The 16,455-nt window shown below is 40.7% G+C and overlaps 1 gene segment (V, D, J or C); it reads left to right on the top strand.

Moving 5' to 3' along the window:
• Window positions 1-9,401: 9,401 nt before the first annotated feature.
• LOC130882928 (Ig heavy chain V region 914-like) lies at window positions 9,402-15,690 on the top strand (the record flags this gene model as incomplete). The annotated part of the segment is given in 2 exon segments: window positions 9,402-9,414; window positions 15,308-15,690. Coding segments are annotated over 2 exon segments (396 nt in total), but the record flags the coding sequence as incomplete, so codon positions are not given.
• Window positions 15,691-16,455: the final 765 nt, after the last annotated feature.

The raw sequence follows: 16,455 nt of genomic DNA on the forward strand, positions 1-16,455 counted from the left end.
GTGTTTCAGAGTTTCAGGAAAGAGACCCGGGCATGCCATCTATGGGACGCCTGCATCATGATGATCATAGTTGTCTCCAGGTTCCGTGTCCCAGGGGCAGTTGAGTCAGTAAGAACCTAGTCTAGTACAGCCCTCCAGAACCTGTCAGTCACCTACACTATCTCTGGATTCTCACTATCCAGCTATGGTGTAAGCTGGGTCTGCCAAACTCCAAGAAGTTGTCTGAAGTGGACATAAATAATATGGAACGGTGGAAGCACAAATTATAATTCATCTTTCAAATGTCAAGTCAAAATCAGCAGGGACATTTGCTGTTGAACGAATTCTAATTGTTCTTAATGATAAAAATCCTGAGTCTGCTATCAAGGTAAAAAACTGAAAGATCAGAAAATCAGAGAATTCAGCCCCTAGAGAGTTCTTACCTCTTCCAGTGCTCAGACCAAATGGGGAAGATCCTGTCTCTACAAATCCTCTGACTGAATGCTATCTCTACAAAACTTCAGACTGCCTCTCAGACTGAATCCTCAGATTGCATCTGAGCTTTTGTCTCCTCCTGTCTTTTTTTTTTTTTTTTTTTTTTTATTCACCACTCCCCATAGTATTCACTATTTTAATTATGATCTTTTAAAATCCCTCCAGGGTGGCATACTAAACTCACACATATACAAGTTTATGAGGTGTCCTTTTAAAACAACCACACCATGTAAGCTGACCAAACGACTTCATAGACTTTTCTTTTTTTTTTTTTTTTTACTTATTTATTTATTTTTATTCTTTTTTAATTAAAATTTCCACCTGCTCCCCATTTCCCATTTCCCTCCCCTCTTCCCAAATATTGCTCTCCCCCCACTTCCCTCCCCCTATCCCCACTCCTCTTCTCCTCCCCCCACTCCATTCCCCCTCCCTCTCAATACTGAAGAGCAGTCCAAATTCCCTGCCCTGCGGGAAGACCAAGGTCCTTCTATCTACGTCCAGAAAGGTGAGCGTCCAAACAGGCTAAGCTCCCACAAAGCCAGTTCATGTATTAGGATCGAAACCTAGTGCCATTGTCCTTGGCTTCTCATCAGTCTTCATTGACCGCCATGCTCAGAGAGTCCGGAATCAACCCATGCTTATTCAGTCCCAGACCAGCTGGCCTTGGTGGGCTCCCAATAAATCAGTTCCACTGTCACAGTGGGTGGGTGCATCCCTCGTGGTCCTGATTTTTTGCTCATGTTCTCCCTCTTTCTGCTCCTCATTTGGACCTTAAGAGCTCAGACCGTTGCTCCAAATTGAGACTCTGTCTCTACCTCGATCCATCGCCAGATGAAGGTTCTAAGGTGATATGCAAGATATTCATCAGTATAGGATAAGGTCATTTCAGGTTCCCTCTCCTTAGTTGCCCAAGGTACCAGCTGGGGACATATTCCTGGACACCTGCGAACCCCTCAAGAGTCAAGTCTCTTGCCAACCCTAAGATGGCTCCCTTAGATAGGATATATACTTCGCTGCTCCCGTATCCATCCTTCCTATATCCCAACCATCCCAATCCTCCGAGCTCCTCCCATCCTCCCCTTCTCATATTTCTCATCCCATTTCCCCTTTGTCCCATGCCACCTCACCCGCAAGTTCCCAGTTTTTGCCCTGGAATCTTGTCTACTTCCCCCTCTCCATGCGGATGACTATATGATTTTCTTTGGGTTCACTTTCTTATTTAGCTTCTATAGGATCACACATTATATGCTTAATGTCTTTTATTTTATGGCTAGAAACCGATTATGAGTGAGTACATCCCATGTTCCTCTTTTTGAGTCTGGGATACCTCACTCAGGATAGTGTTTTCTATTTCCATCCATTTGCACGCAAAATTCGAGAAGTCATTGTTTTTTACTGCTGAGTAGTACTCTAATATGTATATATTCCACACTTTCTTCATCCATTCCTCCATTGAAGGGCATCTAGGTTGTTTCCAGGTTTTGGCTATTACAAACAATGCTGCTATGAACATAGTTGAACAGATACTTTTGTCATTTGATGTGGCATCTCTTGGGTATATTCCCAAGAGTGGTATTACTGGATCTTGGGGTAGGTTGATCCCAAATTTCCTCAGAAATCGCCACACTGATTTCCAAAGTGGTTGCACAAGTTTGCATTCCCACCAGCAATGAATGAGTGTGCCTCTTTCTCCACAACCTCTCCAGCAAAGGCTATCATTGGTGTTCTTGATTTTAGCCATTCTGACAGGTGTAAGATGGTATCTCAAAGTTGTTTTAATTTGCATTTCCCTTATCGCTAAGGAGGTTGAGCATGACCTTAGGTGTCTTTTGGCCATTTGAATTTCTTCTGTTGAGAATTCTCTGTTCAGATCAGTGCCCCATTTTTTTATTGGGTTCATTAGCATTTTAAAGTTTAGTTTCTTGAGTTCTTTATATATTTTGGTGATCAGACCTTTGTCTGTTGCAGGGTTGGTGAAGATCTTCTCCCAGTCAGTGGGTTGCCTTTTTGTCTTAGTGACAGTGTCCTTTGCTTTACAGAAGCTAGTCAGTTTCAGGAGGTCCCATTTATTCAATGTTGCCCTTAATGTCTGTGCTGCTGGGGATAAACGTAGGAAGTGATCTCCTGTACCCATATGTTGTAGAGTACTTCCAACTTTTTCTTCTATCAGGTTCAGTGTGTTCAGACTAATATTGAGGTCTTTAATCCATTTGGACTTGAGTTTTGTGCATGGTGATAGATATGGATCTATTTTCATTCTTCTACACGTTGACAACCAGTTCTGCCAGCACCATTTGTTGAAGATGCTCTCTTTTTTCCATTGAATACTTTTAGCTCCTTTATCAAAAATTAGGTGTTCATAGGTTTGTGGGTTAAAATCAGGGTCTTCTACTCGGTTCCATTGGTCGACTTCTCTGTTTTTATGCCAATACCAAACTGTTTTCAATACTGAGGCTCTGTAATAGAGTTTGAGGTCAGGGATGGTAATGCCTCCAGACGATCTTTTATTATATAAGATTGTTTTGGCTATCCTGGGTTTTTTGTTTCTCCATATAAAGTTGATTATTGTCCTCTCAAGATCTGTGAAGAATTTTGATGGGATTTTGATGGGGATTGCATTGAATCTATAAATTGCCCTTGGTAGAATTGCCATTTTTACTATGTTGATCCTCCCTATCCAAGAGCAAGGGAGATCCTTCCATTTTCTGGTATCCTCCTCAATTTCTTTCTTCATTGACTTAAAGTTCTTGTCAAATAGATCCTTTACTTCCTTGGTTAGGGTTACCCCAAGATATTTTATGCTATTTGTGGCTATCGTGAATGGTGATGCTTCTCTGATTTCCATCTCTGCTTCCTTATCCTTTGTGTATAGGAGGGCAACTGATTTTTTGGAATTGATCTTGTATCCTGCAACGCTACTAAAGGTGTTTATCAGCTGAAGGAGTTCTTTGCTGGAGTTTTTGGGGTCGCTTATGTACACTATCATATCGTCTGCAAATAATGAAAGTTTAACTTCTTCCTTTCCGATTTGAATCCCTTTGATCCCCTTATGTTGTCTTATTGCTATTGCTAGAATTTCAAGCACTATATTAAAGAGGTATGGAGAGAGTGGACAACCTTGTCGTGTTCCTGATTTTAGTGGAATAGCTTTGAGTTTCTCTCCATTTAATTTGATATTAGCTGACGGCTTGCTATAAATAGCTTTTATTATAGTTAGGAACGACCCTTGTATTCCTAATCTCTCTAAGACCTTTATCATAAAGGGATGTTGAATTTTGTCAAATGCTTTTTCAGCATCTAATGAAATGATCATATGGTTTTTTTCTTTCAGTTTATTTATATGATGGATTACATTGATAGATTTGCGTATGTTGAACCAGCCCTGCATCTCTGGGATGAAGCCTACTTGATCATAATGGATAATTTTTCTGATGTGTTCTTGGATTCAGTTTGCCAGTATTTTATTGAGTATTTTTGCGTCGATGTTCATGAGTGAGATTGGCCTGTAGTTCTCTTTCTTGGTTGTGTCTTTGTGTGGTTTTGGTATCAGAGTAACTTCAGCTTCATAAAAGGAATTTGGCAATGACTTCTCTGTTTCAATATTGTGAAATACATTAAGGAGTATAGGTATTAGGTCTTCTTGGAAGTTCTGGTAGAATTCTGCATTGAAGCCATCTGGACCTGGGCTTTTTTTGGTGGGGAGGTTTTTTATAACAACTTCTAATTCTTCACTACTAACAGGTCTATTTAGATTGTTCACCTGGTCCTGGTTTAACTTTGGTATATGGTACTTATCTAAAAAAGTGTCCATTTCTATAACATTTTCCAATTTTGTGGCATACAGATTTTTGTAGTAAGATCTAATGATTCTCTGAATTTCCTCTGAGTCTGTGGTTATGTCTCCCTTTTCGTTTCTGATTTTGTTAATTTGCGTATTCTCTCTCCGCCGTTTGATTAGTTTGGATAGGGGTTTATCAATCTTATTGATTTTCTCCATGAACCAGCTTTTTGTTTCATTGATTCTTTGGATTGTTTTCTGTGTTTCTATTTTGTTGATTTCAGCCCTCAATTTGATTATTTCCAGTCTTCTACTTCTCCTAGGTGAGTCTGCTTCTTTTTTTTCTAAAGCTTTCAGGTGGGCTATTAAGTCTCCAATGTGTGCTTTCTCCGTTTTCTTTAAGTGGGCACTTAATGCTATGAATTTTCCTCTTAGCACTGCTTTCATAGTGTCCCATAGGTTTGAGTATGTTGAGTCTTCGTTTTCATTGAATTCAAGAAAGACTTTAATTTCTTTCTTTATTTCTTCCTTGATCCAGGTGAGGTTCAGTAGTTGACTGTCCAGTTTCCATGAGTTCGTAGGCTTTCTGGGGATAGCATTGTTGTTGAATTCTAACTTTAATCCATGGTGATCTGATAAGACACAGGTGGTTACCGATATTTTTTTGTAACTGTGTAAGTTTGCTTTGTTACCGAGTATGTGGTCTATTTTCGAGAAGGTTCCATGAGCTGCAGAGAAGAAGGTATATTCTTTCCTATTTGGGTGGAATGTTCTATAGATGTCTGTTAAGTCCATTTGATTCATTACCTCCCTTAATCCTCTTATTTCTCTGTTAGGTTTCTGTTTGATTGACCTGTCCATTGGTGAGAGAGGAGTGTTGAAATCTCCTACTATTAGTGTGTGTGGTTTGATGACTGCCTTGAGTTTTAGTAACGTTTCTTTTACATAAGTGGGTGCTTTTATATTAGGGGCATATATATTCAGGATTGAGATTTCATCCTGGTGAATTGTTCCTGTTATGAGTAAAAAATGTCCATCTCCCTCTCTTTTGATTGATTTTAGTTTGAAGTCAACTTTCTTAGAAATTAGTATGGCCACACCTGCTTGTTTCTTAGGTCCGTTTGCTTGATAAACCTTTTCCCAGCCCTTTACTCTGAGTAGATGTCTGTCTTTGTGGTTGAGGTGTGTTTCTTGTAAGCAGCAGAATGTTGGATCCTGTTTTCGTATCCAATCTCTTAGCCTGTGCCTCTTTATAGGTGAGTTGAGTCCATTGATATTAAGTGATATTAATGACCAGTGGTTGTTAACTCCGGTCATTTTTCCTTTCTTTCTTTCTTTTCTTTGGTAGTAGAGTTTGTGTGTTTCCCTTCTTCAAGTTGTGCTGGTGAAGGGTCTTTAGATGTCTGAGTTATTGTGGGCATTGTTGGACTCCTTGGTTTGTGATTTTCCTTCAATTACTTTCTGAAGGGCTGGATTTGTGGCTACGTATTGTTTAAATTTGTTTTTATCCTGGAAAACTTTGTTTTCTCCATTTATAGTGAACGAAAGCTTGGCTGGGTATAGTAGTCTGGGCTTGCATCCATGGTCTCGTAGTTTCTGCAGTATATCTATCCAGGACCTTCTGGCTTTCATGGTTTCCATAGAGAAATCAGGTGTAAGTCTGATAGGTTTACCTTTATAGGTAACTTGACCTTTTTCCTTTGCAGCTCTTAATATTCTTTCTTTATTCTGTATGTTTTGTGTTTTGATTATTATATGACGAGGAGATGTTTTTTTTTGATCCAGTCGATTTGGTGTTCTGTATGCTTCTTGGACCTTCAAAGGAATATCTTTCTTAAGGTTGGGAAAGTTTTCTTCTATAATTTTATTAAATATATTTTCTGGACCATTGAGCTGTACTTCTTCTCCTTCTTCTATCCCTATTATTCTTAGGTTTGGTCTTTTTATTGTGTCCCAGATTTCCTGAATGTTTTGTGATGAGAATTTGTTGGTTATGCTGTTTTCTTTGATGAGAGTGTTTATTTTCTCTATGGTATCTTCAGTGTCTGAGATTCTTTCTTCTATCTCTTGTAATCTGTTGGTGGTACTTGTCTCTGTAGTTCCTGTTCGTTTATTCAATTTTCCATTTCCATCCTTCCTTTGGTTTATGTTTTCTTTATTACTTCCACTTCGTTCTTCAAGTCTTGAACCGTTTCCCTTACCTGTTTGATTACTTTTTCTTGTTTCTCTTGGTTTTCTTGGGTATCTTTGAGAGATTTATTCATTTCCTCTACCTTTTTGTTTGTAATCTCTAATTGGTTGTGGCAGTTTTTCACCTCCTGTTTAAGGTCCTCTATTATTTTCATAAAATTCACTTTTGAGTCGAATTCTTCTAATTCTTCTGTATTAGGGTTTAGACTTCTCATTTCGGGATTCCTGGATCCTGGTGATGTCACGTTGCCTTTCAAGTTGTTGGGGGAATTCTTGCATTGGCGCCTGCCCATCTTTTCCTTCAAATGGAGCCAGGAGAGGCCTGATGTCTTGGACCAGTCTTTGCTGTGACTAACTCTCTAGGTGATCTCCTCAGTGTAGGGGCAGGAACCGTTCCCTTCCAGGTGAACTCCTCAACACCAAAACATGGATGCGCGGTATTCCAATGACCCGCGTAAAGAAGGCCGAATGCAAGGGGTCGGGCGGGGTCCAGTAGAACACAGGAGACACTGCAGTACAAGCTGGAGGTGCCTGCGCTCCCTTTCGGGGGTTGCTGAGGCCTGCCCGCTGCTCTGGTTGGGTAGCCTTAGTGTAGGGGCGTTTGTGTTCTCTACCGGGACCGTCTGCCCCAGGATAGTACACACTCACCCTTCCCGATGAAACTTCTCGGCACCTACACAGGAACTCCTGGATGCCCCAATGAGCCAGGGACTAATGGAAGTAGGGCGCAGGCAGAGCAGGTCCAGCAGATCACAGCAGAGACTGCAGCCCCAGCAGCAGGGGCCCGCTTTCCCTGGCGGGGACCTTGAGGCCTGCCCTCTAGTCAGGGACTCACTGCTCTGGGTTGGTAGCCTTAGTGAAATGGCAGGAAACTGTTCCACAGCTAAGGACCTTGCAGACAAGGCAGGTTTGGGGGTGGGGGTGGGGGCGGGTGTGTAGGAGAGCAAGCCCTGCAGCAGGAGCTGGGGGAGGGGTGTTTGTGCTCTCTACCTGGACAGTCCGCCCCAGGATAGCACACACTCACCCATCCCGATGAAACTTCTCGGCACCTACACAGGAACTCCTGGATGCCCCAATGAGCCAGGGACTAAGGGAAGTAGGGCGCAGGCAGAGCAGGTCCAGCAGATCACAGCAGAGACTGCAGCCCCAGCAGCAGGGGCCCGCTTTCCCTGGCGGGGACCTTGAGGCCTGCCCTCTGGTCAGGGACTCACTGCTCTGGGTTGGTAGCCTTAGTGAAATGGCAGGAAACTGTTCCACAGCTAAGGACCTTGCAGACAAGGCAGGTTTGGGGGTGGGGGTGGGGGCGGGCGTGTAGGAGAGCAAGCCCTGCAGCAGGAGCTGGGGGAGGGGTGTTTGTGCTCTCTACCTGGACAGTCCGCCCCAGGATAGCACACACTCACCCGTCCCGATGAAACTTCTCGGCACCTACACAGGAACTCCTGGATGCCCCAATAAGCCAGGGACTAATGGAAGTAGGGCGCAGGCAGAGCAGGTCCAGCAGATCACAGCAGAGACTGCAGCCCCAGCAGCAGGGGCCCGCTTTCCCTGGCGGGGACCTTGAGGCCTGCCCTCTAGTCAGAAACTCACTGCTCTGGGTTGGTAGCCTTAGTGAAAATCTCTCCTCCTGTCTTTTATTCCTCTCTATACCCATCCATGTTATTTGTGTCTCTGCCTCCCTAATGACGGGATTAATAGTACATGAACCCAGGTGCTAGGATCACCTTTGTTTGAGCTCTGTTTCTGTTTTGCATAGATTCAATCTCTTGTAGCTGAGAGTAGCATTGCACTCACTGAGATACGTTACCTCTCTCTTCCTAGTGCTGAGATTAAATGCCTGTGCCACCATTGCCAGGTTTATAGATAACTAGTGGCTTAGTGTTGCACTCTGATCTTCAAGACTTTTTATCTTTTAGATAACAAACAAAATATCACTACACCTCCAAAAGTTACATTTTCATAAAACTGAACAGTCTGCAAACTGTATTACTGTATTGTACATGTATTACTGTGCCAGAGAAACAGTGAGAGAACTCCAGTGTGAGTTTGGACAGAAACCTCTCTACTTAGACCAGGATGGGAGGTGAGGAGGACAGTTACTCCCAGAAACAGCTGTGGCCACTTCAAAAATCAGGAAGTTCTGGAATATGATGTATTTATACACATTTGGTGTTGTAACCTTTGGTATTGTCTTTTGCACAAGAAAATCATCTAGACTACCCTATAATTGCCATAGCATATTTATCTTGCTTTTAAATTTTACACTAAACATCTGTGTTCCCCCACACTCCTCTAAGATGTCTAATTGCCTCTTGTCAGACAAATGAGCACATTAATTTTATATATTCTATGCATATATGAAATATATATATCAGGAGTCTGAAATTATGACACTTGTTGACAGTAAATTTTACAAAACAGCTTGGGAATTTTGAATAATATTTAATTCATCCTTTTTATTTTTAAACATGTGATAGAGAAACGACAAATTTGTGAATTGATGTTAATTTCCAATATGAGCTTAGAGAATGAATCATACAGAGTTTCCAACTTCTAAGCTAATAGAACCTTATAAAAATATACAGTTGTTATAATTGTTGCAAGATTCTATTTTTGAGCATTTCTGTTTGGGTAAAAATTGGCTTGCACCTCAAAGTCCAAGCTAATGATTTTTCTATAGGCATATTGTGCAAGTCAGACAACAATAATGGGCTAATATGAGTTATAAGAGTTAATAAGAAGCCTGAGTTAATGGGTCAAGTTCAACAAATGGCACCCACATTGACAACTGCATCCACATAAAACCTGGGAAAGCTTGAAGAGTTATTCTAGACAAAGAAGAATAGAGTTAAGCACAGCTTATTGATAGCAGCATTTTCTCAGGTGGACTCTGTTTGCTAGAGTCAAATGCATCTCATTTAAGAGTGGCTTCCTGACTCAGCTTTATCTGTAAAACCTTGCAGCTCTTTTAAGAGGCCCTGCCACAAAACACTTAAATGGTGTTGACAAAAAGCTGACCTCATGCTTTTTGGTTTTTAGTCATAGCAGGAAAAAATCCATGCTGTTTTAAAATGCTGGCTTTCTGGGTCGTCCCGCCAGCACAAACTCTGACACTTTCAGGCAGGATGTCTGGCTACAGAGCATTTGTGTATGATTTATGAGCAGACTACGGCAGCTTGCTTGGTGGCAGGGATCTCGAAACTCCATAGAGTTGTGGCAATAAACATTGCTACAGCTGGTACCTCTGCCATGAGGCTGGAATCTCAGAAAGCTAAGGAATGAGGTGGATCCAGCATATATTGCTAATCCTTTCTATATTGCTAAAATTAAAGACCCATGTGGTCAGAAAAAGAGATATATACAGTAAAGATAAATTCAAAGACAAAGAAAACCTCTAAATAGTATACAGTATGTTTAAAAATATATACAGGCTTGGGAGAGAAAAGAAATAGGTTAAAGTCCTTAAACTAAAAAAGAAAGAGCGTAGTTGGGTGTGGAGGCACACACTTTAATCCCTACACTTAGGAGACAGAGACAGACAGACCTCTGTGAGTTCAAGGTACTGTGTTACACAAATTTAATCCCAGTTGTTTGGGAGGCAGAGACAGGTAGATCTCCGTGAGTTCAAGGACATCCTGGTCTACAGAGTGAGTTCCTGGACAAAGATACACAGAGAGCATGTCTCAAAAAGCCAAAAATTAAAACTAAAAGAAATAGAGTTTAAAATAAAACTACACAAAGATCGAGAACACACAGGGGTAAAAAACAATGACATCTTGAATTTTGCATGCAAATGGATGGAAATAGAAAACACTTTACTGAATGAGATAACCCAGACCCCAAAAGATAAATATGGTATATACTGACTCATAAGTGGATTCTAGCAATAAACAAAGGACATGAAGATCACCAGGCAAAAGTTGGGAGCACTGAGAGGGGGGAAAGGGAGATGGGAATAGAGAAGGGAGAAGGGGAGGATGGGGGAGAGCTTGGGAGAATGGGATGGTTGAGATGGAGGAAGACTGGATATGGGAGCAGGGAATAAGGGAGAAGAATTAAGAAGAATTAAGGAGCCATTTTGTGTTGTCAAGATACTTGGCTCTAGAGAGGTTTCCAGGTGGCCAAGAAGATGTCCCCAGTTAGGTCCTTGGGCAGCAGAGGAGAGGGTGCCTGAACTGGTCTTCTTCCATAGCCACACTGATGAATATTTTGCATATCACCATAGAACCTTCATCCAACGATGGATGGAGATAGAGACAGAGACCCATATTGGAGCACTGGACTGTGCTCCCAAGGTCCAGATGAAGAGCAGAAAAAGAGAGAACATAAGAAAGGACTGTGAGGGGTGTGTCCATCCACGGAGATTGTGGGACTGATCTAATGGGAGCTCACCAAGTCAGCTAGCTGGACTGGGACTGAACGAGCATGTGGTCAAAGCCAAATCTCTGAATGTTGCTGACAGTGAGGGCTGACTAAGAAGACAATGATAATAGCACTGGGTTTTGATTCTACTGCATGTACTGGCTATTTGGGAGCCTAGTCTTTTTGGATGCGCACCTTCCTAGACCTGGGGGAGGAAGGAAGGAGTGACTGCCTTGGCAAAAATGGTACCAAGCCACATGGCTAACATACACAAGAATAATGGGCTAATATAAGTTATAAGAGTTAATAAGAATCCTTGGCTAATGGGCAAAAGACATCCAAGTTTGTTGTGCCTAAAATAAATCAGAACTCACACCTCTGTTCTAATCCCTAGTATTTTACCTTCTGTGGAGAATATCCAGAACTTTTTATGGAGAGTCTACCAATATAAATTAAAAGACTTCACATGTTCACATTAAGGTAAATAAATTATTGAACAAATAGGCACAAGCAAAGTTTTCCCTCTGAAGTAGAAGAGAAGTAACAATTGTTTATAGAGATGCCCTTGAAATTCTCTTCTCTTTAGTATGTCATCTGATTCATTCTAGATAATTTTAAAGAAAAAGGGATACCTAGATGATACATATGCAAAATCTAACAGCAGAATAACTGTTATTACAGCATGAGCCCTAAAACGGTAGGGCAAGAATGATATGTTTTTCCCTAATTTGATTGATGATGGGATAATGTCAACTTAGAGTAAAATAACAACAAAACAAATATGAAAAAAGATTTTACACATCATGTATAGGATTATCTACAAATAGATTTTTTTTACAAATAAGTGAAGAACCCCACCAGTTCTTTGTTGGATGGGAAGATGGTCCCAGATAGAAATGCCTACAAAGTTATTTGATATTTACCAGTGTTCCTTAATGATTTCCTTTCTGATTTATTGTTTTAAATCTTAGCTAAAAAGGTTTTGCCAATTTTCTTTATTCTTTAGGATCTCTACATGTTTTACTTTTCCATCCATCTCCTCCCACATACTCCAAATATGAGACCATACCAACCTTATACTATTTTAAACAAAGTTAGTGCTGCCCATATCTACATATGTGTGAACCCAAACAATGCAACATAAAAACTTACCAGTGACCATACCTTCAAATAGTGTGACTCATAGCTTTGTTCAGAAGAATACATTTCCAAATGATCATCAGTAACAAGTAGGGCCAAGGAATTATCAGCCCTGTATATACCAGGTTTTGGCTGGCTTGACCCCAGTCAGGCTTATACAGACAACAGCAGCCATTATGAGTCCATGATTGTGATATCCATGTCATGTCCAGAAGACAGCATTTCACAGCACCCCTCCCTGTGCTCCACTGCTTACATTCTTCCTACTTCATCTTCATCAGTGTTCTCTGAATCATGGAAGAATTTGAACGATACTGGAATTTTTTTTAATTTATTAGATGTTTTAAAAAATACCAATCCAAGTTCCTACTTTATCCCCTCCTACACCTTCACGCACCTTCTCAACACACATCCATCTAAACCTCAGAGAGAGTAAGTCACACTGCCCTGTGGAAGGTCCAAGGCCCTCCATACTGTATCTAGGATGAGCAAGGTATACATCCAAAGAGAATAGGATCTCAAAATTCAAGTACATGCAGTAAAGTTAAATACAGGTGCCACTTCCAATCTGTCCCATTCATGCAATTCCCAACCACATTCAGAGGGATTATTATGGTCCTATACTTGTTCCATCCCAGTCCAGCTGGAGCTGGTGAGCTCCTATTAGCTCAGATAATTGTATCAGTGGGTGAACCCATCATGGTCTTGATATCTTTGCTCATATTCATTTCTTCCACTCTTCAACTGGACTTTGGAGGTCAATGCAGTGCTCTGATATGGGTCTCAGCTTCTCTTTCCATCAGTTGCTTGAAGATTGTTCTATGGTGATATTTAAGATAATCATCAGTCTGACTACAGGGCAAGTCAAGATCTAGCTCCTCTCCTCTATTGCTTAGAATCTTAGGCACGGTCATCCTTGTGGATTCCTGGGAATTTCTCTAGATGCAGGTTTCTGCTAACCCTATAATGGCTCCCTCAATCAGGATATCTCTTCCATGCTCTCAAATTTGTCCTTTCTCCATCTTGACTATCCTATTCACTCAAGTACTCCTCAACCCTTCTTTTCTCCCTTCTTCTTCCCCTTCTACCTTCCCTTCTTCCTTCAGACTCATGCACACAATTTTGTCAGGCGATCTTGTCTCTTTCCAATTTTGAGGTGAGTCTGTATATGCTTTTCTTTGGGTTAACCTTATTACTTAGCTTCTCTAGGATCACGAACTATAGACTCAATGTCCTTTATTTATAGATAATATTATGAGTGAGTATATACTATATTCATCTTTTTGGTCTGGGTTACCTCACTAGGGATAGTGTTTTCTAATTCAGTCCATTTGTGTGCAAATTTCAAGATGTCATTGTTTTTTTACTGAGTACTATTCTAATGTGTAAATATGCCTCATGTTTTATCCATTCTTTGGTTTAGGGGCAACTACTTTGTTTCCTGGTTCTGGCTATTAAAATAATGCCGCTATGAACATAGTTGAACAAGTGTTTTGGAGTATGATTGAGCATCTTTTGGGTATATACCCAAGAGTGGTATTGCTGGATCCATAGGTAGGTTGATTCCCAATTTTCTGAGACAACACCATACTGATTTCCAAAGTGGTTGTGCGAGTTTGCATTCCCACTAGCAAAAGATGAGTGTTCCCCTTACTCATCATCCTTTCCAGCATAAGCTATCATTAGTGTTTTTTATCTGAGCTATTCTGACAGGTGTAATATTGTATATTAGAGTTGTTTTGATTTGCATTTCCCTGATGGCTAATGATTTTGAACATTTACTTTAGTATCGTTTGAACATTGAGATTATTCTGTTGAGAATTTTCTGTTGAATTCAGTACGTCATTTTAAATGAATTAATTAGAATTTTCATGTCTAATTTCTTGAGTTATTAATATATTTTGTAGACCAGTCCTTTGTCTGATGTGGGGTTGGTGAAGATCTTTTCCCATTCTGTAGGCTGCCTTTATGTCTGTTTGACTGTGTTCTTTGCTTTACAGAAGTTTCTCAGTTTCAGGGGATTCCATTTAGGGATTGTTGCTCTCAGTATCTATGCTATAATATTGGAAATCTTTTGACACACAACATATTCTAGATTGGGAAGAACATTTTTTGCCTTATAGAAAGAATCCAGACTGTGTTCTTGAGACTCTTTGTTTGTGGTGTTTTGGCTTCTGTTTTGTAGTCTTGGAACTAAAATGTAAGTCAAGACAGGAAAAGACATCTTAAGTGAAGGAAAAGAGGGAAAAAGCATAGGGTAATAAAGAGGTTTTGAAAGGAAAATTTGGGTGTATTGACGGAAAGGGGATGAGTGGTTAAAAAGCATGAAAATTTGGAACAATAAAAACAAAGTCTTCTTAAAATACAAAATTGATGCCAAAATTTTATGCTTTGGTATAAAAATTTATTCAATGTCCACATTATGCTGACTATATACATTTGCAGAAATAAAAACTGACCTAAGACAGCATGAAGGCAGCCATGTGTTCCCTGGTATCGAGGTGGGAAATGAAAAGGCAGAGTGGGGAGTAAAAAGTAATCACAGGGAGAACTTCAGGATGAAAACAATGGAGTACTGCAAATATAAATATGTCCCCACAGCAATCACTGAGAGGAAGACAGACAACAACAAGAAACATCTCATTTGCAAATTCCCTGGAGCCATAGGAAAGCATCTCTCACAAGTGAGTAAAATTCAGAAAAGTCTCAAGTGCTCCTGCCATAGAGAAGGAGTTCTGCTGAGAGACAAATGTGACCCTAGCCAAGATCCACCTAATGAAGAAGCAATGTCCAGCAGAGACAGAGAGGCAGACAGAGATATTATTATCTAGAAACACAGCTGTGTAAGGCACTTTTCAGTATCAGATTTACCCTAAAGAGATATGACAGTGTGGAAACAAAACATTCTCTGTGCATATGGTGAAAAGGGAACTAACTAGTGTGGTGAATCCCTAAAAGCAAAATGTGTACACAGAACTACATTAATGCTTGAGTTTCTATAACTGTTATCAGTGTGTATGATGTCTTATATCTGCTCTGAGTACTGCCTTCTGCCCAGGTCCAACTATAGAGCCTGATATGGCAGGAAGATATGCAAATAAGGCTTCTTTTGCCCATAAAAACCAGCCCAGCCCTGACCCTGCAGCTGTGGCAGAGGAGACAAGCCCTGGATTCCCAAATCCTCCCAGTAAGGGTTCAGCACTGAACACAGGTCACTCATCATGGACTTAAGCCTCATACTGGTTTTCTATGTCCTTATTTTAAAAGGTAATTCATATGGATGAGATGTTATGTGTTATGTGTACATGAGAAAGAGAAAAAATTGTCCTGTGTCAATTTTCTAACGAGAATTCTTTGTGTTTACAGGTGTCCAGTGTGAGGTGCAATTGCTGGAGTCTGGGGGAAGCTTAGTGCAGCCTGGAAAGTCCCTGAAACTCTCCTGTGCAGCCTCTGGGTTCAACTTTGGTGGCTATGGAATGAGCTGGGTCCGCCAGGCTTCCGGGAAGGGTTTGGAGTGGGTGTCAACCATACGTTCTGATGGTGGTAACACCTGGTATAGCGACGCTGTGAAGGGCCGGTTCACAATATCCAGAGACAATGCCAAGAACACTCTGTACCTGGAAATGAGCAGTCTGAGGTCTGAGGACACAGCCATGTATTACTGTGCGAAAGACACAGTGAGTGAATGCTTCTGTGAGCTCAGACAAAAACAGGGCTGTAGGGAACACAGGACCAGCAGGGGGCGCTGAGAGCACTTAGAAATCTGTGTCACAGAAGAACCTTCTTAGGGAAATATGGAAGACTAGACTTCTTTGTGTCTGCTCTGTCTCTCCATATCACATTTAAGGATTTTTCTCTACAACAATAGAGTATAGTTTTCATTGAATGTCTAAATATTTATTTAAATTTCTGTTTCTTTTTGTGATGTGTGTGATTATTTATTACAGTATTTCTCCCTGCTTCCCTTTATCTCTGTCCACCCATCTCTGTCTCAGTATCTGTCTTTGTCCATTTTTTCCCTTTCTCTCTATTTCCTATCTGTGTGTGTGTGTGTATGTGTTTGTGTGTATTGACATATGATGCATTTCTCTAACAGTCTGCACCATTTGATTGATACGATTCTATCACTGAGTCTGGATCTCAAACACTGGATAGTCTGGTGGTCCAGTGGGTCCCAGTGATTGTTCTGAGACCATATTCCCTGTATTCCCTGTATGGTATACCTGTTTGTCTGTCACACCCATTTATTTTTCTTTTTTCCTTCCTTCCCTCCCTCCTTCCTTCCTTCCTTTCTTTCTTTTTTCATTCATTCTTTCTTATTTTTTAATAAATTCTTCTTAGTTCTGTGTTTAGAACCCACTGAAGGGATCTTCTATGGATAAAACTTGATTTTTACAGCTCTGTCATTGCTGCTTTATAAATTTAGGATGTGCTATTACCTGAACAAAATGCAGATCATCACAAAGGAAAAAAGTGATCCTGTGAAATGGCAAATCTTCTTAAGAAGACAAAGA

Source organism: Chionomys nivalis, chromosome 10 (assembly GCF_950005125.1).
Source record: "Chionomys nivalis chromosome 10, mChiNiv1.1, whole genome shotgun sequence".
Taxonomy (NCBI): Eukaryota; Metazoa; Chordata; class Mammalia; order Rodentia; family Cricetidae; genus Chionomys; species Chionomys nivalis.